The 26,337-nt window shown below is 41.4% G+C and overlaps 1 protein-coding gene across 2 annotated transcripts in view; it reads left to right on the top strand.

Moving 5' to 3' along the window:
• Window positions 1-3,003: 3,003 nt before the first annotated feature.
• The window catches only part of CLCN5 (chloride voltage-gated channel 5), a 160,808-nt gene continuing 137,474 nt past the window's right edge, over window positions 3,004-26,337 (top strand). Inside the window, exons 1-3 of one of the 2 annotated variants that reach the window (XM_030807192.1) lie at window positions 3,004-3,181; window positions 3,793-4,127; window positions 5,568-5,711. In XM_030807192.1, the coding sequence (XP_030663052.1) occupies window positions 5,696-5,711 (16 nt within the window). In that variant the 5' untranslated portion in view covers window positions 3,004-3,181; window positions 3,793-4,127; window positions 5,568-5,695. The remainder of the gene's footprint in view (window positions 3,182-3,792; window positions 4,128-5,567; window positions 5,712-26,337) is intronic. The other variant, XM_003276857.3, reaches the window with a different exon arrangement.

Genomic DNA, 26,337 nt, shown 5'->3' with positions numbered 1-26,337 from the left:
GGTCAGTGGCGACACCAAGTGGTAACCTGGGTGTACTGCAGCCCTCTTATAACTCTCAATTCCCCCAAATTCCTTGCTCCCTCCCACCCTCTCCTACTGGCTCCCCAGCTCTCCCAAATAAACCTGCATGTACTTTAAGTAAAGCCAATATGTTTGCTCTGCAGAGGCAGTTTCGTGACATGTCTCCTTCCAACCAGACTGCCATACTTCAAACCGTTTTTTCCTGTATCAGAGGAAGAGGTGTCCGAGATTAGTTTGTGTTTTGAATCTCATTTCTCGCCTCTCAATTATTTTACTCCATTAGTTATCCCCTCCTTTTCTTGCCTCTTTTTTGTGTGTATGTGAGACAGAGTTTTGCTCTTGTTTCCCAGGCTGGAGTGCAGTGGCGCGATCTCGACTCACTGCAACCTCTGTCTCCTGGGTTCAAGTTATTCTCCTGCCTCAGCCTCCTGAGTTGCTGGGATTACAGGCGCCGGCCACCATGCCTAGCCATGTATTTTTAGTAGAGATGGGGTTTCATCATGTTGGCCAGGCTGGTCTTGAACTCCTGACCTCAAGTGATCCACCCGCCTTGGCCTCCCAAAGTGCTGGGATTACAGGCGTGAGCCATTGCACCCGGCCTCTTGCCTCTTTATTATTGATGTCACCAGTCGTTTTTCTGCTCGACCTACATATAAGCTCCAGTTTCTTCTATTTCAATGACAGAAAAAAAAAATCAAGCAAACAATCAAACCTTTCTTTGAACAATTACTCTAGATTCACCTTTTAAAAGATGAATTCCAAAAGAGGATTGCCTTGCTCAGAAACCTCAATTCTTTCTCAGTCACTTTTTGAATTAAGTACAAGTCTTAGTCCAATATTCAGGATCCTCCAAAATTGGGCCCCAATTTACCTTCTGGGTATTATCTTCCACAATTCCCCTGTACTTCCCTACCCTAAACTTCAACCACATAGGACTACTCACGGGTCCTCACATATAACTTCCTGCCTGCTCACCTTTGCCAATGGTGTTACCTCCACTTGGATTTACCTTTATTAGAGGCCTGTACTGATATTTTCTAGTTATTTGTGGCTATCCCATACACCATGAGTGCCTGAAGGAAGGGACTGAATGTTACCAGCTCAGAAAGCAAAAAAATTTTGGACTGAAAAAACAAAAATCCGGCCATTCATCAGGCTGGAATAACACGCAGAAAAAACCAGATGCAAATTTAACAGAGAACAATATTTCTTTGGCCGACATATTGCAGCTGTAAAGTGGTAACGATGTTTTTATTTCAGTGACCACCACTTTTTTATTCACTGAGAGACTTTGTTCTCTAAAATCATAGATTATCAGAAACTTTTCTGCTTGAAATCATATCAGTAAGAATGAAACATCCCACATGCATCTGGAGGACATAAGTTTCTTTGACACAGAGAAGCAGCCTCAATTTCCAACCCAGGTGCAGAGCTTCAGATAAGGGGTATCTGGACACAACATTCCACATCTATCTTTATTTTGTGGTTCCCAAGGAAACACAACTCTGGGTTCACTTTGCAGTTCAGACCTGATGGTGACCCCAAATGACAGTGCTGCTTTGCTTTGAGCTTACCAAAAACACTGCTTTGTTTAAAATTCACCTAAACTCGGTGAAACCCCGTCTCTACTAAAAATACAAAAAATTAGCCGGGCGTGGTGGCGGGCGCCTGTAGTCCCAGCTACTCGGAGAGGCTGAGGCAGGAGAATGGCGTGAACCCGGGAGGCGGAGCTTGCAGTGAGCCGAGATCGCGCCACTGCACTCCAGCCTGGGTGACAGAGCAAGACTCCGTCTCAAAAAAAAAAAAAAAAAAAAAAAAAAAATTCACCTAAACTCCACTCTTCTCTCCCATCCTATAATGACTCTATGTTTTTCTGTTTGATGAAATGCCCATGGTGTGCAGTCTCTCATATTGCAATGGGTCAAAGCCTGACTAGGTCGGATTACAAATTTGTCCCTGGTAGCCTTATGCTGATTGGGCTAGGATAGGGGTTTTTAAATCCCTGACCACTTAGCTTGTCCAAAGTAGGCATTCCAAATTGTTCACTGCATTAGAATACCCGGGTTCTAGTTAGATTACTTGGATTGATTATATGGATTCCAGTCTCAGGTCTGCCAAGAACTAATTAGCTGGATCATCTTAAGTGAGTCAGTGCACCCCATTTGGCCTAAGTTTTCTCTTCTGCAAAACTGGGTGCTATTTCTTTCAAACCTAGGGTAAGGGCTTTGGAGTAAGTTAGACCTAGGTTGGATTCCCAGTTCTACCACTTACTAGTCCTGTGACTTCTGCTTTTCTGAGCCTCTGTTTTGTAATGATTAATATGGAGATAATACAGTACTAATAACTGCAGTATAGTTTTTGCAGCGTTGCTGGGAACATCAAGTTGGCTGTTAAAAGTATCACTACGTTAGATCACTATTCCTATTCCTACTATTATATGAGCTTAGACAAGTTACTTAACCTTTCTGTGCCTGTGTATTTTTATGGGCAAAAATGCAGAAATACCCCTCGGGGTTATTGTGAACACCAAATGAGACGAAAAAAGCAAAGGGCTTAGGAGAGTGCCTGGCACAAAAGAAGAAGCTCAAATTATGTGATCTAATGTTATTAGTATTAGATTTCTACTACTAATTACTCTGTGGGCCGAAAGCTCAGGATAGACAGTTTTATTCTAAGGACAACCCTTCTCCCCAGCAAAAAAGGCACTGCAAGCTGGAAATAGTGAAACACAATGGGGCCTTGCGTTTTCAAAGGCAACTGACACGCCCAGCACTGGGATAGGACCCGCCCGCCCAGTCCTCATTAAATATGGCAGCGAGCGGGGCCAACGTACTGCGGCTGCGCAAGTTGAAACTCCTCCTGGCAGCTCCTCCCCGGCGGGCCTCCCCTCACCTCGGCTGGGCAGAGGTGCCGGGTGTGAGCCCGCCGTGGCGCGCACGCGCAGACGCTGGCTGGGCTGAGCCGATACTCGCGAGGCGCCCTGTCACATGAGCCGCGCGCCCGCTTCGCTCCCCCTCCTCCCCGGCTGGGCTGTGTGAATGAAGCTCTGCCGGCTACGTGGGGCGCGCACTCAACTTGGTGTCCTGGACGCCAGAGCCGACCGAGCGCGCTGCCCACCGGCGGCGGACACGGGCTCCGCCGCTCCTGACCTCGGCGACAGGTAAAGGCAAACGGGCTGTCCCTTCCCCAACAGGTCCTTGGCGGGCCGCTGGCCCCCGGCCCACCCTCGGAGCACCCACTAAGCGCAGCGACACAGGGGAAGCGCAACCCCTCTGGCTTGGACCCCCGGAGATGGGGCTTCCCCGCGCCCGGCGGCGGCAGCCCGGCGCTTGGAGGAGGTAGACAGGCTAGTTCCAGCCAGTGCGGAGCGGCGTCTTCCCGGGAGCCCAGCCCTGTTCTCCGAGTATGGTCCCTGGGCTGCCCGAGCGAAGTTTCCTTGCGGAGCGGCGCCAAGCCCGCCCCGCTTTTGAATCGGAGTGTTTAGCCGCCTGCGTCCCCTTTCCCGGACTGGGGTAGGGTGACTTAGGCTGGCAAAGCTCAGCCGAGGCCCGGCTCTTCTCCCTCCGGCTCTGGACTTGCCACTGGTTTTGTATGGGTCTTAGCGAAGTGGAGAAACTCGGAAAAGTAGTTGCTGCGCTGTTTTCCTTTTGCCACTTAACGCGCATAGCTGGTTCTCTCCAGACTTTCGAGCCTTGCTCTTGAGCGCCTTGACCCATATAGGAAAAGCTTTACCTTTACATTGACGCACGTTTCCTTTGATTAACATTTCAGAGCAAATCAGTTGCCCGGAGTTCCAAGCGAAGTTGTACCTGTGCCCGTGCGATAACGTCAGTGGAAGCTGCCCAGAGTAAGTGAGGGAAATCTAGAAGTTTGGAGCATAAAAAACCAGCACGAATCCACTTTACATAAACTTCATACATTTATTAGCAACTGCTCGGGTTTAACTTCAGAGATGTTAAATTTCGCCTAGTCCCACGGGACGACGATCATTACTTCTTAACTGCACGCGAAATAGGAGAAGAAAAAAGGCAAATCAAAACAGACTGTCCCAGGTCTCAGATAAGTCATCGGAGCGCTTTTTCCTGCTGAATTCACCCTAGGAGTTTGTGAGTTCCTAGTTTTCTTGAACTTCGCGAACTTTTCCTTGTCCAAAGCACTGTCTTTTCTCTGTTGGTGTTTTGGGACTGGTGTACACATTAACTCTTTTGTCATTAAGGAAGGCCAACACGATTCTCACGTTAGTGTTAGCCTTCAGTGTTTGTGCTTTAGCGCTTTCACTTAGGAGGTGGAGGTGTTGCTTGTATAAAAGATATGGAAATAGCAATCTACTTTGATGTTCACCAGGTCAAAAAGGTGAACACTTTTAGAAAAAACAGATTGGTTTGTATGCTAAGTACGGAAGACCACTTTGTTAACTGAGATCTTGTTTAAATGGACAAGCAGAGTGTTAAGCCTCTAAGTCAAACTAAGTCGTCAGACCGCTCATCATTTTTTCTCCCATTCCTAGCTCCTATTTTTTTTTTTTTTTTGGTTTGAGCCGGCTCTCGTTCTGTCACCCAGGCTGGAGTGCAGTGGCACAATCTTGGCTCACTGCAACCTCCGCCTCCCTCCTGGGTTCAAGCGATTCTCCTGCCTCAGCCTCCCGAGTAGCTGGGATTACAGGCGTCACTTGTAATTATAGTGTACCACCATGCCTGGCTAATTTTTGTATTTTTAGTAGAGACGGGGTTTCACCATGTTGGCCAGGCTGGTCTCGAACTCCTGACCTCAGGTGATCCGCCCGCTTCGGCCTCCCAAAGTGCTGGGATTACACCGCACCCGGCCCGTAACTCCTTTAATATCTTTGCAAATAGTGTTGTCCTAGGACTGGATTTGAAGTTTTAACAACAGGAATTAGCTGAATTAATTTGGTTTTCTTTAAACTGGTATTCCATTTTTACATGTTTCTTCTTCTTTGGTTCATTTTCCCCCTGATTATAAAAGCAATATATGCTCACTATAGGAAATTTGCAAAGGGTGGGAAAGTATAATGACACAAGGAGAGAGAACTACTACTCAAAGGGTATCATCACTCTTCACTTTTTATTCCGCTTCCTTTTTTTTTTTACCCTATACAAGATCTGTTTCCAAACTTTATTCATAAACTTTCCTCTCCTTCTACTGATTTTTAAATGTGAAGTTGGGTATTTTGGGGGTTGGTTAGGGCACTGGATATTAATGTTGCTCTTCAGTCTCCAAAGCATGAAACTTCAATGTAGGAAAGGTGCTTAACGGTGATTTCATCCAGCAACTCATCAACTGAGACTCAGAACTCATTTACTGAAGCTCTAGTGATTCATGCAGAATTGTATAGCACTGAGTGGCAACATTAACTCACTCCAGATCTCTCTCTCTCCAGAGATACCTTGCTGCTTAGAGGGAAACTTGACACTACCCATGCCTGCATATCTTTGAAAGAGAGGTTCAGAGAGGAGCAGGAGATAATTTTCAAGCATTTGAAATGTATAGTTTCTTTTAGGTATTCATTTTTCTGTTCACATTTTCAGGTTTGGGGCTTTAGTCCCTTGCAGAAAACAGGGCCACAGAGCTGCCTTTCTGTCAAGTCTCCCTACAAAACTGAGAGGCTCTGGGAAACTCAGCCTGTGACCCCAGCGTGGGTGAAGATAGGATCGAGATGGCCATGTGGCAGGGTAAGAAATTAGCGCTTATTCTTCTAACTGGTTTTTCCTCCTACTCTATTCTCTACCCTCACCCAACCGTTCCCCACCCAGCCAATGGCAGGCAGCCAGCTCTTCTTTAATTTAACCCTTTGTCTTTGCAAGGACAAAACACATTAGTTTAAAAAGAAGCTGCTGCTAGCTATAAGTTTAAATTATTTAAAAGTGGGGTTGGAGGAGAAGTAGGAAAATGGCATGCCAGCAGCATTTAAAAGAACTCTCTTCATTTAAACAAGTGATCGTTGGGGGTTATATGCCAGGAGACAGGATATTTTTTTCCCATTTGTGTTTTTCATTTGTTTCTGGCAAATTTCTATCATAAGATTCCCCACCATAACGTTGGGGAGACAGATGTCACTGCCTCTCCAGCTTCATCTTCCCAATAAAAACTTTGTGATGTATGCAGTTTGAGAGAGCATATTTAATGTTACAGTGTTTATATTTGATACAATGTAAACATTAAGAAGGAAAACGCCTATTTTAATAATATGAGCTACCTGAGAGCAAAGCTCAGTAGTATCTTAGCTGATGTATTACATCTCTCATGAACTTGTGAATTCCTACCACATACAAAGTTATGTTTTATTTTTAGTGGGGTTGAGGTTTGTGCCCTTTGGAGGGTTTAAGAATCTCCAGGGGTATGTGGGATTTTTATTGTTATCAAAAGTGAGTGTGGGTTTAAGAAATGATAGACAAACACTACCAAAATTGGCCTGTGACCCACAAAAAGTTAAAGACCACTTAAATGGAGTAGAATGAAATAGCTTGAATATCTAGAAATATTCAGCAGGTTGGTTAGTTGGTGGTCTAATGTATCTTTTAAAAATGTTTCATTGTGTTGGTTGTGACTTTATGTAGGCACACAAATGTAACAAGTAGTTTCCATGTATAAAGATTATCAATGTGAAGACATTTATGGAAACGGGATTTGGCCTGTATGCTTCCTTTGACTCACACAATGGGCATTTATCAAGAGCAGTTTGGATATTCTTGCATAAATCCTGAGACATTATTTCATTCAACAAACGAAATACAGAGATGAGTAAGTTGCAGGATGCTAGAAGATTCCTTGTCATCTAAAGACAGACATATAAACAAATAATTTTGCCATGTTGAATAAGTGTTAGAATAGAGAGGTACAAAAAGCAAGGGAAGCCCCAAGAAAAGCTTGATGAAGTCTGAGTTTTGAGCTGGTCTGAAAAAATGAGTAGGAGTTTGCCAGATGGGCAAATGAGAGAATTGCATTCTGGGCAGACAGAGCAGCACTGTTTGGGAAGTTCCAAGTTGCTCTGTTTGCCTCATGTGAGATGTGTAGGGGCACGACCTCAGACGAAGCAGGGAAGGTAGTTGGAGGCCAGATAATAAAGAGCCTTGTATGTTCTAGGAAGGATTTTACACTTTATCCTGAAGACAAAGATTCTAAACAGGGAAGTAACATAATCAGATTTTGTTTTAGAAAGATTACTTTGGCAGCAGTGCCGAGCTGGAAATGATGAAAACTGGGAGTCAGTCAGGAGGTTTCTGGAATAGTTGAGGGGAGAGATGGTAAGGGTCTGAGCAGAAGCAGGGGCAGTAAGGTTAGAGAGAATGGAATTCTAGAATGTTCTGTGACTGGATGTGGCAAGAAATGGGCCTGGATTAACTACCAGCTTGGGTGCCTGGGGGCCACTGGTGCCATTCTCTGGGATGGGGAGCATGAGAGGCAGCTGATGGGCATGGGGGTGGTGCACTGGATTTGGATGGCCTGTTTGGGTTGAGACACCTATGGGCTGTCAGGTCAGTGTTTCAAAGACAGTTTTGAAAGTACAGAACTGAGACTGGCACAGATGGCGATCTAAAGTTTTGTTCCTAATGATGCATAAAGAGCCTGTATTTTTTTTCTGTAGTTAATGGAAATGTCATTACTAGTTAATGATTTATTTTATAATAAAAACATTTTAATGTTTGACAACTCTTAATCAAAATGTCATATTTTCGTAGTAAATAATGTATTTTGCAAGCCCAGGCCCTGAAATCAGATGTGCTTAAAATTACATTGAAGTGAAACCTCATTTTTCCAGCATTAGTGAAGAGGGGAGTGTTCCATATAAGTAAGCTCTTTGGATAACTGCAGCTTATCCTTTGTTTTGGCTAACCTCTGAAGTAACCAGCAAAGTACAATGATAGTTTGGAAGCAGTGTGGTACGATAGTTAAATGTGTGGGTCTGAGTTCCACTCCATTGGTTCTGTCACTTGGTAGCTACGAGGCCTTGGGCAAGTCACTTAATCTCTCTGTGTGCAAGTTTTCTCCTTTACAAAATGGAGATAGTAATATAACTCATCCCATTGCTGAGTATATAGCCAAAAGAAAGGAAATCAGTATTGAAGAGAGAGCTGCACTCCCATGTTTACTGCAGCACTACTCACAATAGCCAAGATAGGAAATCAACCTAAGTGTCCATCACTGGATGAATGGACAAAAAACATGTGTTACATATATTCAACAAAATATTATTCAGCCATAAAAAGAATGAAATCCTGTCATTTGCAGCAACATGGATGGAACTGGAAGTCATTATGTTAAGTAAAATAAGCCAGGCACAGAAAGATAAATACTACATATTCTCACTCATATGTGGGAGCTAAAAAATGTGGATCTCATGAAGGTAGAAAGTCGAATGGTGGTTTCCAGAGGCTGGGAAGGGAAGGAGGTTGGGGAATGAAGAGAAGTGGGTTAATGGGTATAAACATACAGCTAGAGAGAAGGAAAAAGTTTCAGTATTCAATAGTACAGTAGGGAGACTACAGTTAACAATAATTTATTATATATTTCAAATTTCTTGAAGAAAAAATTGGAATGTTTCTAACACAAAGAAAAGATAAATGTTAGAGGTGATGAATATCCCAGTTACCCTGATTTGATCATTACACATTGTATACGTGTATCAAAATATCATATATACCCCCCAAATATGTACAGCTATTATATATCAATTTTTGAAAAGGGGGAAAAGTAGAACACCTGATAGACTTGGTGTGAAGAGAAATTAAGCTAATATATGCAGAGCACTTGGAACATAGTAAATGCCATATAAGTGTGTGCCATTATTATAATAGTAAGACATTTAGAATATTGTGTAGCATATAATAAGTGCTCAGTAAAATTTAGCAATAGCCGTTATTACTACTATCACTATTATTTTCTTATAACCTGGGGTGGGACTGGGACCTTGTTCTGTGGAGGTAATTTTAGGAAGCCCTGTCCTGTGGTTGTCTGTTTCGGTCTTTAAGTAGAAGTTTAGACTTGAAAGGATCCTTAGAAAACATCTAGCAGCCGGGCATGGTGGCTCACGCCTGTAATCCCAGCACTTTGGGAGGCCGAGGCGGGCGGATCACAAGGTCAGGAGATTGAGACCATCCTGGCTAACACGGTGAAACCCCGCCTCTACTAAATATACAAAAAGTTAGCTGGGCATGGTGGCGGGCACCTGTAGTCCCAGCTACTCGGGAGGCTGAGGCAGGAGAATGGCATGAACCCGGGAGGCGGAGCTTGCAGTGAGCCAAGATCGCGCCACTGCACTCCAGCCTGGGCGACAGAGCAAGACTCCATCTCAGAAAACAACAATAAAACAACAGCAACAACAACAAAAAAAAACATCTAGCTCAATCCCTAGAGGTTAAGTGATATGCCGAACGTCAAACAGGTAGTAGTTGATCCTGGAGCTAGTATTAAAATCCAGGTCACCTAATTCCCTATTCCAGTATTCTTTCCGTGGGCTCATGGAAGAGGGAATGTGTGAGTCTGTTTTCAACTCAAGGAAGCTTCTGAGTCAGTCTCTAGAGCTTGTTGAGGAACCCTAAGGGCTACAGGAACCCAAATCTCCTTAGGTTCTTGGCTCATTGCTGTCTGCTTCCTCCATGGAGAATTTGATCTGAATTCCCATACCTCTTAAATGGGGCCAACATTATTTTGACTTCACTTAATGGAGCCCTCTAATATATTTTCTGGCCACTTTAAACAGTGTACTGAGCATAATTTAATATTTTTGATAACTCAGGGTTATCATTAATAACCTCCAGCCAGTTTGAGGTTGGAGACTTGTGTTGTCAGGTGTTATTTATTTATTCCGTTAACATTTATTGAACACTACTTGTGCAGCAGGCACTCTGCTGGGCCCTAGAGACACAATGGTCAGTGGAAACAGATATGGTCTCTACTGTCATGGAACTTATCAACCAGGATAAAGGTAGCACTTCAAATTAATGAAATGATTTATTTAACACATGTGCTGAAGTAATTTGGAAAAAATGACAGCATAAATTTAGAAGGGTTAATATAATGTTTCTTAATAAAGGAGGGGGCATCAGAATTAACTGTAGTGCTTTAAAAAATATTCCTATTCAGGTCCCCATTCCCCCAAATTGTGATTCAGTCTTAAGACCTGAGCATTGCAATCCTGTTTTAGAACTGCTTCAATAAATATAGTTTTTGTTTTTGTTTTTTTAAAGAGAAGGCAATGATAAAGGAACTCAAAAAATATGGAAGACTATATATATAATCTTGGGGATAGGGAAGATATTTGTGTGCCTAATATCAAAGGTAGAATAATAAGGAAAAAGGTTAATCAATTATATGAAAATTTAAAATTTCTGCACAAACCATAAATAAAGTTAATGAGAAAACTAGAAACAATTGCAGCAAGATTCATTATCTGTAACACAAAGACTTAACAGGGCGATAAGAAAAAAACAAGTATTTTACTAGGGAAATGTACAAAGGACGAGGGAAAATGTGCAAAGGAAAATACATCAAAGAAGAAATGCAAATGGCCAGTAAACACGTATCTCAGTAGTAGTCAAATAAAGGGGAATTAGAATGGCATACCATTTTCTCCAGTATAATTTGCAAAGATTAAAAAGGAATGACAGAACTCACTGTTGGCAAGGACGCAAGGAAGCAGATGTTCTCATACACTTGTGGTGGGAATGTCAGTTTGGCAATATTTATTAAAAGCTTTAAAAAGTATGTTTACCTTCTGACCCAGCAATTCATTTTCTTGGAATTTATCCTAAGGAAGTAATTAAGGATGTGCACAAAGATGTATCAATAAGGATATTAATTGCAGCATTTTCCTTAATGGGAAAAATAGAAAACACTTGCATTTTGATGCATCTATACAATGGAATATGGTAATTACCAAAAATAATAATGTAGAGTTCTATTTAGTAACATAGAAATAGGTTCATGACATAATGTTAAACCCAGGGGTCAGGGAGTGGGGGAGCAGGGAAAAGCAGATTCCAAACTGTTGATACAGTCATCCCTCCACGTACTCAGGGGATTTGAAGACCCCAAGTATACTAAAATCCTAGTACACTCAAGTCCTGCAGTTGGCCTTACAGAACCTGCATACAGGAAAATTTGGCTTTCCGTATTCATGGGTTTCGTATTCTGAGATTACCGTATTTTCCATCTGTGCATTTGGTTGAAAAACATCTGCGTGTAAGTGAACCTGTGCAGTTCAAACCCGTATTGTTCAAGGGTCAACTGTCATTAAAAGTGTGGACTCTGGGCTTAAATCTGAATTCAAATCCCAGCTACACCTTTATCAGCTGTGTGCTGTTGGGTATATTACTTGTCTTAGTGTTCCTTGATTTCCCCATCAGTAAAATAGGGATAAAATAGTAGCTAACCTAATAGTTCCTATCTAGTGTGCCCAAAGATCACCTGGTGATCTTTCCAAACTTCCCAAGCATAGGCCTCACTCAGCCCAATTAAATCTGAATCTCTGGGGATGGGACAGAGCGCAGTATTGTTGAAGTTCCCCAGGTGATTCTAATGTGCAAACAAGTTTGAGAAAGCTGAGCAGTTGTTGAGGTGATTGTTGAAGGGATTAAGTGAGAAAATCACAGTGCCTGTCATGTGGTAAGTACTCAATACATGGTAACTATTATTATTATTGTTGCAATTTAAAAATTATTAATAGTATGATCCCATTTTAATTTATGTGTTTGTGTCCATGTATGGATAGTATAAAAAAAAGTCTGAGAGGATATATGCAAAAGTATTTTAAAAAAGAAATTATAGTTGACTTTATTTTTGCTTAGGTGTATCTTTCCATTTTTCTGTAAATAACATGGATTGTTAATTTTAAAAAGTATAATTCCTGAAGGAAATATCAGATATATGTACCCAGCTTTATATGCTAAGGTATTTATAGTGAAAAAACTGAAGACATAGTTTTCATACTAGGGGAATGTAAGTATATTATGATAGTTCCAAACAGTATAATATCTGGCCATTAAAAATAAAGACTAGCTGGGTGCAGTGGCTTACACCTGTAATCCCAGGACTTTCGGAGGCCAAGGCAGGAGGATTGCTTGAGTTCAGGAGTTCAAGACTAGCCTGGGCATCATAGACTCCATCTCTACTAAAAGAAAACTTTTTTTTTTTTTGAGACAAGAGTTTTGCTAACTAGCCGGGCATGGTGGTGCACACCTGTCGTCCCAGCTACTCGGGTGGCTGACATGGGATCACTGGACCCCAGGAGACTGAGGCTGTAGTGAGCTATGATCTCGCCACTGCACCCTAGCCTGGGCAACAGATTGAGACCCTGTCTCAAAAAAAAAAATAAAAAAGACTGATGCTGTGGGGACTCCCTCTGTCACCCAGCCTGGAGTGCAGTGGTAGGATCTTGGCTCACTGTAACCTCAAACTCCCAGGCTCAAGCAGTCCTCCCACCTCAGCCTCCTGAGTAGCCGGGTCTGCAGGCATGCACCACTATATACTTGGCTAATTTTTGTTGTGTTTGTAGAGACAAGGTTTTGCCTTGTTGCCCAGGCTGGTCTCGAACTCCTAAGCTCAAACGATCCACCTGCCTTGGCCTCCCAAAGTGCAGGAATTACAGGCGTGAGCCATCAGGCCTGGACCCATCTCTCTCTTTTTAACTCAAGTGTGGGTTTATGTATCTCTCTGTGTTTACATGTTACATGTACACCTATGAAGTGAAGATAAGTACAGAAAGAAAGGAAATGATCCAAAGTTGTTGCACTAGCTGTCTCCAGGTGATAGGATACAGTTACTTTTATCTTCCTTTTTTTATACTTTTATTTACTTTCAATTTTTATACAATAATGTGTATAAGTTTTATAACCAGAAAACAAGTGATTTGAAAATGAGATATAAGAGTCAGTAGACTCTCAACAAGTACCTGGCAGCAAGGAGTGCAGCATGTGTGGCCCCCTGGACAACTGCTTAGCCACTCTGTGTCCCCTTCTACGTTCCAACAAAAGAGCAAAAGAGAAGAAACCAGGCCCCTGAGGGTTTGGTTAGAACAGGTTTTTTGCTATTAATACTTCCTCAAGTACTCTTGTAATTTTTGGCTGTCTCTCCCATTGATTACAAAAAACTCTTGGAAGATGTGCAAAAGATGGGAAATTACACTGTATCTAATGTAGAGGTTGCAGAATAAGGTGAGGTGGCAAAATATACGTCAGGTTAAGTGTGAAAATAAGGCAGAGGAAAATCATAATAAAATAGTTGCAATGAGAAACTGTTCTTCAAATTGAAAGGAAGTGTATGTTTTGACTGTGCAGATTTTTTTTTTTTTGGCACATTGCAGTGTATTTGTAAACACTCTGGTGATTTAGCCAACACATGGGGGGCGGGGAGCAAGAGGGAGCCTCACAAAGCAGTCAGTGAATTGACGAGAAAGCTTTAGCGTAAAATCTGGGTAGCCATGTGGCTTGCTAATTGGACCACTATCACCTAAGAGAAGCCATCTGGTCCTGCCTGTTGACCGAAACAAAAGTAGGTAACTCTTGAAAGAAAGTCAGATTGTTAGAGCAGGAATAAAGAAGCAGGCAGCCCCCACCCCCACCCCCTTTTCCTCTATCTGGCACAGTGCCTCACCTACAGCAGGTACTCAAGAAATGAGTTCTTTGTCAATTAAAATAATAAAGAAATAAATAAAAAAATTTAAAAAGAAATGAGTTCCTTGTCTCTCTTCGCCTTCTGCCTTTCCATAACTCTTCAGTGGGGAGAAATTGGTGGGGAATGGATTCTGATGGAAGGCATTGCATAGAGGGTAAACGAAAACAACCTTTCAAAAAATTATTCTCTAAGAGTCAGTTATTCTTTCCCAAGCACATAGTTGTGGAGGGAGCACAGGTCTTGGAGTGCGATAACCTGAATCTGAACCCAGGTCTGCCATTTGGTACCCAAAGTTATTTAAACTCCAGAAGCCTCAATTGTCACATCCGGGGTCAAGTGTCATGTCTGGAGACAGACTCCCTGGATTTGTATCCTGACTCTATCACTACTAGCCATGTGACTTTGAGCAGGTTATTTAATCTCTTTGTGCCTTACCTTCCTCATCTGTAAAATGGGGTTAATACTAATACCTACTCAGGATTATTGGGAGGATGTGGTGAGTGAATAAAAATGCAGCAAAGCACTTGCACATGCTGGCCTTTACTATTATAATATGTGAAAGGTTATGATAATATTTACTGCACGTGGTTCTAGATGAGAGTCAGTCATCAAAATGCCTGGTCCATTACAGCTGTTCTGATTGGATTATAAGTTTTGGCATGAAAAATAAAATTAGGTATATTATTAAAGAGATTTTTTAAACTGGAAGGGGTCTTCAGAGGTGATCTGTTTCAGATGTATAATCTTGCAAAGGAAGAAACTGAGGCCCAGTGAGACTTATTTTAGGCCACACAGCTGTCACATCATACCCAAAGCCAGGACTAGACCCTGGGGCTCCTGATAATCAGTGCCGCCCAGCCCGCTCTTTCTCTGTCAGTCTGTCTACCTATTTGGTCCTACTGCATTACATTGCCTTCCCCAGGCTTGGGTATCTTACAGTTTTCTGTTGAATCTTAGTCTTTTCCTACTATGCTTTACTGCTACCGTGAAACATTTAGTTTTTTTTTCTCCCCTCAAAAATAGGTTTTCCATTGAGGCTTCCGGGATGTTTTTTTCCCCTTCTTCTCACTGTGTTAGCTTATGAAATAAACTATAAATTCTTATTATTTAACCAGAATTATGATTCAGCTTCCTGTTTCATGTAATGCTGTTCTGTGTGTCAAGGGTTGGGGGAGGCGGGACTAGAAAGTTTCACTATTGGTGGCTACGAATGCCAGATTCTTCTTCTCCTTCCTACCTTCTGTTAACTACCCAGTATTTATAGACCCATGGTCAGGCCAAAGAAGCTGTTGAGGAGTTAATAGTATGAAGTATCTCCCTTAGTAATGTCATATTTTGATGATTTTCAACCCAATACCATTCTGGCATTAGGTGGCAATTTATTATATTTATTTAGGATTTCTGCCCTGACTACATCCAGGAGGAACATAGAACAACACAGAAATTAAAACATAGAGCAATTAGAAATAAATGCAGGACAGGGACCATCCAGTGGAAATGAAATCGATATTACTAGGCATGTGAGATACTAGACACTGAAGTTTTCTCTTTCTTTTCTTCTGTGTCCCTCCTTCCCAAAGATAAGCACAGTAAGTTACATCGTCGACATCTTCTGGCCAAAAAACGTGTTCAGATGCAAAAGAAAACCCTGGCTCTGTCTATGCTAAATCTTCTGGTCCTTCCACTGCCCTCCCTTTGGTCTGGCCTTACCTGTGGCCACCTGTGACTCAGCACTGAATATTCCCAGGTTGAAATCATGATCTTTAATGTTTAGCTTTGAGAATGGTGAGAGACAGGTAGGCAAGAGAGTTCCTGCCATCTAAATTCTCAACTCTGTCAAGCTATTCTTTTCCTTGGGTCCTGTACCCCAGTAATACATAATAATAACAGAGTTTCCTTATCTTACATTTCTCTGTATTGAATAATTGTACCACCATGGACCCGGATGTCAAAGCCCAAATTCTAAGAGACACCATACATTTCTTGCTCCCCCTTACCTGCAGTCCACCGCTGCTGGCCTAGATCATTTCAGTAGGTAACATTCCTAGCAACCACCTGCTTATCTTTCAGCCATGAGCTTTTCCTGAAGCCTCCCTGATCCTCTGGTAAAATTGGCCTCTGGCTCTATTGTATGGTCCTTGAGGGTATTGACTGCACTTGTTCAATATTTTTGTTCTCACATCTGCTGTGTGCCAGGCAGGCACTGTGTTGGGTGGATGCTGGGGTCATAGCAGTGAATATAAAAGTCATGATCCCTGCCCTCTTAAGCCGTGCAGTCTCATGGGGGAGTTGGAGTGCAAATAAATACACAGATATTTTCTTATAAAGTGTTGTGAGTGCTAGAAAAGTCAAGTCCTATGAAAAAGAATAGTAGAGACTGAATTTATAGAGAGAAGAAGGGAATGGGAGGAAGTGACAAGTTCATCTGAGACCTGAAAGGTGAGGAGGAGTTATCCAGGCAAAGAGTTGGGGGAACAGCATCCCAGGCAGAGGAGACAAGGTGGAAATCCCTGAGGTGGGAAGAATCCCTGGGTCCTTTCCCAGCATGGTCCATTGCAGCTGGACCATAGTGAATGAGGCATAAAGGGACACATGATAAAATTGGAAAGGTGGGCAGGGGACAGGTCACACGGGGTTTTGTAGGCCATGTTACCAAGTACCCTAACTTGGTAACATGAAGGCCTTGGAGATAGATTGGATATGGCAGAGTGACCAGTGAATGAGTAGGGAGTGTCTCATTCATCTTCTCATACCAAATACCTGGCAGACAGTGCCCAGCACATAGTACGTGCTCATTGAATCTTTGTTTAATGAGTAATAACTGCCTTGCCTTCCTATCAGGATTGCCATGGAGATTAAATGAGATAAGGTATGCTAACGTGGTTTGCAAAATAATTCACTAGATTCTATGTAGTGATGCTTATAGATCTTCACTGTCACTAGGAACCACATCCCCCCAACCCCATTCTCTGTTAAACTAGCAAAATCTTTCAATTAGTTCATCCCATGCCAAGAACATGCTGATGTACTGTGTTCTGACGTATTCAATGTGTCTCTTTTATCAATACCTTTAACTAATTATGGGTGAGTGGAAACTACCTTATATCACACCATTGTGTGGCACTCCTGGTGTTAGAGATAATTATGGGTAGTGGTGCCAGGAGCAGTATAGCTTTCTCTTCTATGCTAAATCTACTTCTAAATCTCTCAACCTATATAATTCATTATTTAGGAGTTGGATTAATACTGAGGAATAGCATCCTTTGAATTTGCATTTGGATGGGGCAAGGCTGATCATATCAGGATGTTGTTGCTACTAATTATGGCACTTGGTTTTCTAGACTGTTAAAAGACATAACAAAATGATCAGTGTTTTGCTATTTTTATGTTAAATATCTGTTCCCTATTGAAACTGCAGGAACTTCAGATGATTGACTGAAAAGCCCAGCTCTGTGCACTGTTGGTAGGCATATAAGTTGGTAGAATCCATTAGAGCACACTTTGAAAGACTTTTTCAAAATGTAACTTGTACACCTTTTGTCCCAATGAATCTATTCTCAAAAGGAACTGCATAAAGGTCACTTGTTACAAGGATCTTGGTTGCCTTCTTGTTGCCATCTTTTTACTGTCAACAGCCTTATTAATGTACAGCATGAGAGACCAGTCATGTTAATTATGGTATTTACATACTATGGAATGCTGTTCATTTCATTTAAAAGAGTAAAGCAGCCTGGATGTGGTGGTTCACGCCTGTAATCCCAGCAATTTAGGAGGCTCAGGTGGAAAGATCACTTGGGATCAGGAGTTTGAGGCTGCAGTGATTGTGCCACTGCACTCCAAGCTGGGTGATAGAGTAAGACAGTAAAGTAGATGTACCTATAGTGACAGGGTATGGTGTTCAAGATAAATTTTTAAGTGAAAAAAGGGGTGCAGAATGGTATATATTATAGGATCCCACTTGTTCAACACAAAGAAGGGAGGTATTGTATAAGAATTCGTGTATATGTGTTCTTGCATATGCTTCGAAAATTTCTAGGATGATGCACAAGAAACAGTTGTCAGTTAACTTGGAGATTAGAGGTGGCAAGGCTAGGGATTTTAGTTTTCACTTCACACCTTTCTGTACACTGCTTGACTTGTTTACAACAACCTGTAAAACCTTTAAATACTTAAATTTAAATAAAAACTGTACCTCACTAGATTATTTCCTCGACAATTTATACTAAGAAATAAAAGGAATATTAGTGGCTGAGGTGAGAGATCAGGTCTGAAGCAAAGGAGGCTGACTCTGGTAAAACCAAGGGCCTCTAAAAGCTACTTCTGTGGCCAGAGGACTTAGGAGAAATGTTGCTTTGTTAAAGCGTAATGCTAAGAAAACAAGTAAGATTAAATTGGGTAAAAATTACTTTATTAGTTTTTTGATGAAACAGTTGTAATCATGTCATTAGTTTTGATGTCTGGGTATATTAATACCTAAACAGCATAGTAATTGTATTCCAGACTACCATTTAAAAATTAAATGTTTCAATGTGTAGAATAATAGCTGTTTTTCTTGTTCGATTTGTTTAAATGTTGCAAGTGAATGCTGAGCTACAATTTCTTGAGCTATTTACTTAAGGACCTGAGGAAAAATGCAAGTATAATCTTATGCTTGAAGTAGAGAAGATATAAATTACCTAATATTTACCTGATAATGTTTGGATTAAGTTAAATCTTCAAAGTCTTAAGGCCCCTTCTAGCTCAGTCTCCCCCCAAAAAGAGGGCTTTTGTCTGAGATACAAGAAGTCAAAGGGTTGTCTGTCAGAATGTCCTCTTGGTTTGGCATAATGAAGAAAGTTCCTTCACCCAGTTGTGGATGTTCAGAGACAAGAGTCACTATCCTGTGTTAAATGACCCTGCTTCTCTAATATTTGGGGTTTTAGCCAGGAGATAGGTGGTAGAACACAAGACAGGTTTTACTTTAAGATATTGACTGAGTATCGTGAAAATGGCCATACTGCCCAAGGTAATTTATAGATTCAATGCCATCCCCATCAAGCTACCAATGACTTTCTTCACAGAATTGGAAAAACTACTTTAAAGTTCATATGCAACCAAAATAGAGCCTGCATTGCCAAGTCAGTCCTAAGCCAAAAGAACAAAGCTGGAGGCATCACACTACCTGACTTCAAACTATACTACAAGGCTACAGTAACCAAAACAGCATGGTAATGGTACCAAAACACAGATATAGACCAATGGAACAGAACAGAGTCCTCAGAAATAATGCTGCATATCTACAAGTATCTGATCTTTGACAAACCTGACAAAAACAAGCAATGGGGAAGGGATTCCCTATTTAATAAATGGTGCTGGGAAAACTGGCTAGCCATATGTAGAAAGCTGAAACTGGATCCCTTCCTTGCACCTTATACAAAAATTAATTCAAGATGGATTAAAGACTTACATGTTAGACCTAAAACCATAAAAACCCTAGAAGAAAACCTAGGCAATACCATTCAGGACATAGGCATGGGCAAGGACTTCATGTCTAAAACACCAAAAGCCAAAATTGACAAATGGGATCTAATTAAACTAAAGAGCTTCTGCACAGCAAAAGAAACCACCATCAGAGTGAACAGGCAACCTACAAAATGGGAGAAAATTTTTGCAACCTACTCGTCTGACAAAGGGCTAATATCCAGAATCTACAATGAACTCAAACAAATTTACAAGAAAACAAACAACCCCATCAAAAAGTGGGCAAAAGATATGAACAGACACTTCTCAAAAGAAAACATTTATGTAGCCAAAAAACACTTGAAAAAATGCTCATCATCACTGGCCATCAGAGAAATGCAAATCAAAACCACAATGAGATACCATCTCACACCAGTTAGAATGGCTATCATTAAAAAGTCAGGAAACAACAAGTGCTGGAGAGGATGTGGAGAAATAGGAACACTTTTACACTGTTGATGGGACTGGAAACTAGTTCAACCATTGTGGAAGTCAGTGTGGCGCTTCCTCAGGGATCTAGAACTAGAAATACCATTTGGCCCAGCCATCCCATTACTGGGTATATACCCAAAGGACTATAAATCATGCTGCTATAAAGACACATGCACACGTATGTTTATTGCGGCACTATTCACAATAGCAAAGACTTGGAACCAACCCAAATGTCCAACAATGATAGACTGGATTAAGAAAATGTGGCACATATGCACCATGGAATACTCTGCAGCCATAAAAAGGATGAGTTCGTGTCCTTTGTAGGGACATGGATGAAGCTGGAAACCATCATTCTCAGGAAACTATCGCAAGGACAGAAAACCAAACACCGCCTGTTCTCACTCATAGGTGGGAATTGAACAATGAGAACACATGGCCACAGGAAGGGGAACATCACACACTGGGGCCTGTTGTGGGGTGGGGGGAGGGGGGAGGGACAGCATTAGGAGATATACCTAATGCTAAATGACGAGTTAATGGGTTCAGCACACCAACATGGCACATGTATACCTATGTAACAAACCTGCACGTTGTGCACATGTACCCTAAAACTTAAAGTAATAAAAAAAAACATTTGCCTAGATAAGACCATCAAGGGAAAACATACTCAGGAAGTCAGGACAAGCCTTTATTAGCTGGAATTAGTATTAAGTGGATATCAATTGATGTGGGGAAGATTCTATACTCATTGCCCTACAGTATCCATCAAAATTTCTTTGCTTTACTTTCTGGAGTACTAGATATGAATTTGAAAGGACATTTTAATTCAAACAAGTATTCCAGATAAATTAGAATGAATTCGAGTGGCATTCTTGTTGAATTAAACATTAATCAAGAATATAAAAAAAAGAATAAATGTTGTTCAATTTATTGAGTTCAAAACTGGGGTGGGGGATACAGAGGCAGAGAGACTCCAGAAATGCCCTGACTACTGTGCCACCTTGAGTGCCCAGAGAAGTGCAGGTGGCAGTGGTTGTGGAATGTGTGTATTGGGTGTGGCAGGGAAACACACAGCCCCATTCTCCTGCAAAAAAAAAAAAGATATTGATTGAGAAAGACATAATCGGGCAGGTGGTAGAGACTGGAGTAATGGGAACAAATGTGAGAAAGGAAAAGGCTGTGTAATTTCAGGCTGTAGAAAGACGGGAATCAGGGGTAGAAAGACTGGAATCATAAATAATGCAACTTTTGAGATATTTTTTCTGGTTGTGGGAACCAGAATATGAGGAGCTGCCTGGAGTTTGGTTTGCAGTTGAACCTGGACCTGGAGGTTATGCCTAGAGAATGAGGCAGAAAGATTCTTATCTTTGCTGGAGATCACAGAAGCTGTTAGAACTGGCCCCAGCTTGGACTGGGCATGAAGGAGGGAAGAATTGGGAGAAGAAACCAGACATCCTAGAAAGACAGACAGAGAAGCTGCTGAGCTCTGAGTGGGCTGGACTTTGTACATGCTCGAAGTCTGTACTTGACTGCCCTGCATGGAGGATGTTGCTTACATTTCTCATTCCATAATAAAGTATTCTGAGTTGACTGAGGTCAAGAAAGAGAAAAGAACCAGTAATAGTAGCTATCATTTATGAGTACTCACCATGTGCTTTTTTTTTGAGACAGAGTCTTGCTCTGTCACCTAGGCTGGAGTGCAGTGGCATGATCTGGGCTCACTGCAACTTCTGCCTCCTGGGTTCAAGCAATTCTCGTGCCTCGGCTTCCCACGTAGCTGGGACTACAGGCATGCACCACCACTCCTGGCTAGTTTTTGTATTTTTATAGAGATGGAGTTTCACCCTGTTGGCCAGGCTGGTCTCAAACTGGTCTCAAGTGATCGCCCGCCTTGGCCTCCCAAAGTGCTGGGATTACAGGCATGAGCCACCACACCCAGCCTACCATGTGCTTTTAAAAGTGCTTTACATGGATTATCTCATTTAATCTTTCCAGTAACAGTATAGCAGATAGGAACTGAGGCATAAAGTGGTTGGATAGTATTCTGAAATTGTAACTGGTAGATCCTGAGTCTGAGGCAGTCTGGCTCTAGAACCTGTGCTTTTAGTTATTCTCTATTTCTAGGACCATAGCTCCCAGAATCCCTTCTTCATTGCCACCCCCAATCAATCAAGGTAATGGCCAGCTGTGAAAGAAAGAAATTTCCTATTAGAGTACTCTTGCTGTGGCCCTAATGAGCAAGTAAAATCATTTCAAGGGAGTGAGAAGGCAGAGGCTTGAATAAAGCCTGTGGTAAGTGAAATACAATTCTGTAGCCAAAATTCTGTGTTCTTTCTAAATTTAAATAAGTGATTTTGTATCTTCTGTGTGGAAGACACTATTAGGTATTATGTGTGGGACTAAGTAGATTCAGAAGCAGATACTGTCCTTCCAAAAGCTAGTCTCTGAGGAAGTTAAAACGTGCACTAATAACCATAACCCAAACTTATGTTAGAGACATGGTTAGAGAGTTGTGGACTACCACAGAAGTTAGACAAAGGTGAGGAGGTGGCATCTGAGGAAGACCATGCAGTATGGGTAGGTTCTTCTGTAGCTGGAGATGTCAGAGATATGAGTTCAGCCAGCAAAGTACCAGGTACATTTGAGGGAACATGAAAGTGTCATGTCAGACCTGTTATATTTATATACATTGTCTCATTAACTCTTCGTAACAACCCTTTATTGACCAAATGATTTAATTGTCAAAACCAGGACAGTTTTGAGAGTGGAGTACTAATCAAATGGAATAGGAATAAACAGGGGCCCAGGAAAACCAGGACCAATGAGGCAGTTGTTATTATTCCCATTTAACACGTTAGAAAATGAGGCCTCACATCACATAGCTAGGAGTTGGTGGAGCTAGGATTTGAATCCAATTCTGGCTTCAAAACTAAAAGATTCATACTTCATTCCATATACAGTGGGATGCAATTGAAGGGCTTTGGGCAGAGAACTGTCATGGTCAGAACTATGCAGGACAGATGGAAAAGAGAGACTGGAATTGGAGTGATGAGTTAAGAGATTGCTGAATAAGATTCATGTAGAACATTCTAAGTACCTGTATATAAGATGTTAACTTTGGAATTTAAAGGAAGTGATAAATGTAAGAGATATCACAAAGCACAAAGGAATAAATGACAAAGTTAGACTACTGGGCAACTTTTTTTTAATTTAAGTTTTAGGGTACATGTGCACAACGTGCAGGTTTATTACATATGTATACATGTGCCATGTTGCTGTGCTGCAGCCATTAACTCATCATTTACATTAGGTATACCTCCTAATGCTATCCCTCCCCGCTACTGCCTACCCCATGACAGGCCCCAGTGTGTGATGTTCCCCTTCCTGTGTCCAAGTGTTCTCATTGTTCAATTCCCACCTATGACTGAGAACATGTGGTGTTTGGTTTTTTTTGTCCTTGCGATAGTTTGCTGAGAATGATGGTTTCCAGCTTCATCCATGTCCCTACAAAGGACATGAACTCATCCTTTTTTATGGCTGCATAGTATTCCATGGTGTATATGTGCCACATTTTCTTAATCCAGTCTATCGTTGTTGGACATTTGAGTTGGTTCCAACTCTTTGCTATTATGAATAGTGCCGCAATAAACATATGTGTGCATGTGTCTTTATGGCAGCATGTTTTATAATCCTTTGGGTATATACCCAGTAATGGGATGGCTGGGTCAAATGGTATTTTTAGTTCTAGATCCCTGAGGAATCGCCACACTGACTTCCACAATGGTTGAACCAGTTTCCAGTCCCACCAACAGTGTAAAAGTGTTCCTATTTCTCCACATCCTCTCCAGCACCTGTTGTTTCCTGACTTTTTAATGATGGCCATTCTAACTGGTGTGAGATGGTATCTCATTGTGGTTTTGATTTGCATTTCTCTGATGGCCAGTGATGATGAGCATTTTTTCAAGTGTTTTTTGGCTGCATAAATATCTTCTTTGGAGAAGTGTCTGTTCATACCCTTCACCCACTTTTTGATGGGGATTTTTTTTCTTGTAAATTTGCTTGAGTTCTTTGTAGATTCTGGATATTAGCTCTTCGTCAGATGAGTAGGTTGCAAAAATTTCCTCCCATTCTGTAGTTTGCCTGTTCACTCTGATGGTAGTTTCTTTTTTTTTTTTTATTATTATTATTATACTTTAGGTTTTAGGGTACATGTGCACAATGTGCAGGTTTGTTACATATATATCCATGTGACATGTTGTTTTGCTGCACCCATTAACTCGTCATTTAGCATTAGGTATATCTCCTAATGATGTCCCTCCCCACTACCCCCACCCCACAACAGTCCCCGGAGTGTGATGTTCCCCTTCCTGTGTCCATGAGTTCTCATTGTTCAATTTCCACCTGTGAGTGAGAACGTGCGGTGTTTGGTTTTTTGTCCTTGCAATAGTTTACTGAGAATGATGTTTTCCAGTTTCATCCATGTCCCTACAAAGGACATGAACTCATCATTTTTTATGACTGCATAGTATTCCATGGTGTATATGTGCCACATTTTCTCAATCCAGTCTATCGTTGTTGGACATTTGGGTTGGTTCCAACTCTTTGTTATTGTGAATAGTGCCACAATAAACATACGTGTGCATGTGTCTTTATAGCAGCATGATTTACAGTCCTTTGGGTATATACCCAGTAATGGGATGGCTGGGTCAAATGGTATTTCTGGTTCTAGATCCCTGAGGAAGCGCCACACTGACTTCCACAATGGTTGAACTAGTTTCCAGTCCCACCAACAGTGTAAAAGTGTTCCTATTTCTCCACATCCTCTCCAGCACCTGTTGTTTCCTGACTTTTTAATGATGGCCATTCTAACTGGTGTGAGATGGTATCTCATTGTGGTTTTGATTTGCATTTCTCTGATGGCCAGTGACGATGAGCATTTCTGCATGTGTTTTTTGGCTGCATAAATGTCTTCTTTTGAGAAGTGTCTGTTCATGTCCTTCGCCCACTTTTTGATGGGGTTGTTTGTTTTTTTCTTGTAAATTTGTTTGAGTTCCTTGTAGATTCTGGATATTAGCCCTTTGTCAAGATGAGTAGGTTGCAAAAATTTTCTCCCATTCTGTAGGTTGTCTGTTCACTCTGATGGTAGTTTCTTTTGCTGTGCAGAAGCTCTTTAGTTTAATTAGATCCCATTTGTCAATTTTGGCTTTTGTTGCCATTGCTTTTGGTGTTTTAGACATGAAGTCCTTGCCCATGCCTATGTCCTGAATGGTATTGCCTAGGTTTTCTTGTAGGGTTTTAATGGTTTTAGGTCTAACATGTAAGTCTTTAATCCATCTTGAATTAATTTGTGTATAAGGTGTAAGGAAGGGAGTCAATCCTAAGCCAAAATAACAAAGCTGGAGGCATCACGCTACCTGACTTCAAACTATACTACAAGGCTACAGTAACCAAAACAGCATGGTACTGGTACCACAACAGAGACATAGATCAATGGAACAGAACAGAGCCCTCAGAAATAATGCCGCATATCTACAACTATCTGATCTTTGACAAACCTGACAAAAACAAGAAATGGGGAAAGGATTCCCTATTTAATAAATGGTGCTGGGAAAACTGGCTAGCCATATGTAGAAATCTGATAGTAGTTTCTTTTGCTGTGCAGAAGCTCTTTAGTTTAATTAAATCCCATTTGTCAATTTTGGCTTTTGTTGGACATGAAGTCCTTGCCCATGCCTATGTCCTGAATGGTATTGCCTAGGTTTTCTTCTAGGGTTTTTATGGTTTTAGGTCTAACATGTAAGTCTTTAATCCATCTTGAATTAATTTTTGTATAAGGTGTAAGGAAGGGATCCAGTTTCAGCTTTCTACATATGGCTAGCCAGTTTTCCCAGCACCATTTATTAAATAGGGAATCCTTTCCCCATTGCTTGTTTTTGTCAGGTTTGTCAAAGATCAGATAGTTGTAGATGTGTGGCATTATTTCTGAGGGCTCTGTTCTGTTCCATTGGTCTATATCTCTGTTTTGGTACCAGTATGATGCTGTTTGGTTACTGTAGCCTTGTAGTATAGTTTGAAGTCAGGTAGCGTGATGCCTCCAGCTTTGTTCTTTTGGCTTAGGATTGACTTGGCAGTGCGGGCTCTTTTTTGGTTGCATGTGAACTTTAAAGTAGTTTTTTCCAATTCTGTGAAGAAAGTCATTGGTAGCTTGATGGGGATGGCATTGAATCTATAAATTACCTTGGGCAGTATGGCCATTTTCATGATATTGATTCTTCCTATCCATGAGCATGGAATGTTCTTCCATTTGTTTGTATCCTCTTCTATTTCATTGAGTAGTGGTTTGTAGTTCTCCTTGAAAAAGTCCTTCACATCCCTTGTAAGTTGGATTCCTAGGTATTTTATTCTCTTTGTGGCAATTGTGAATGGGAGTTCACTCATGATTTGGCTCTCTGTTTGTCTGTTATTGGTGTATAAGAATGCTTGTGATTTTTGCACATTGATTTTGTATCCTGAGACTTTGCTGAAGTTGCTTATCAGCTTAAGGAGATTTTGGGCTGAGACGATGGGGTTTTCTAAATATACAGTCATGTCATCTGCAAACAGGGACAATTTGACTTCCTCTTTTCCTAATTGAATACCCTTTATTTCCTTCTCCTGCCTGATTGCTCTGGCCAGAACTTCCAACACTATGTTGAATAGGAGTGGTGAGAGAGGGCATCCCTGTCTTGTGCCAGTATTCAAAGGGAATGCTTC

The sequence above is a fragment of the Nomascus leucogenys genome, chromosome X (assembly GCF_006542625.1).
Source record: "Nomascus leucogenys isolate Asia chromosome X, Asia_NLE_v1, whole genome shotgun sequence".
Taxonomy (NCBI): Eukaryota; Metazoa; Chordata; class Mammalia; order Primates; family Hylobatidae; genus Nomascus; species Nomascus leucogenys.
Note: the sequence above shows the minus strand (reverse complement) of the source record. Positions and strands in the feature narration are given on the sequence as shown.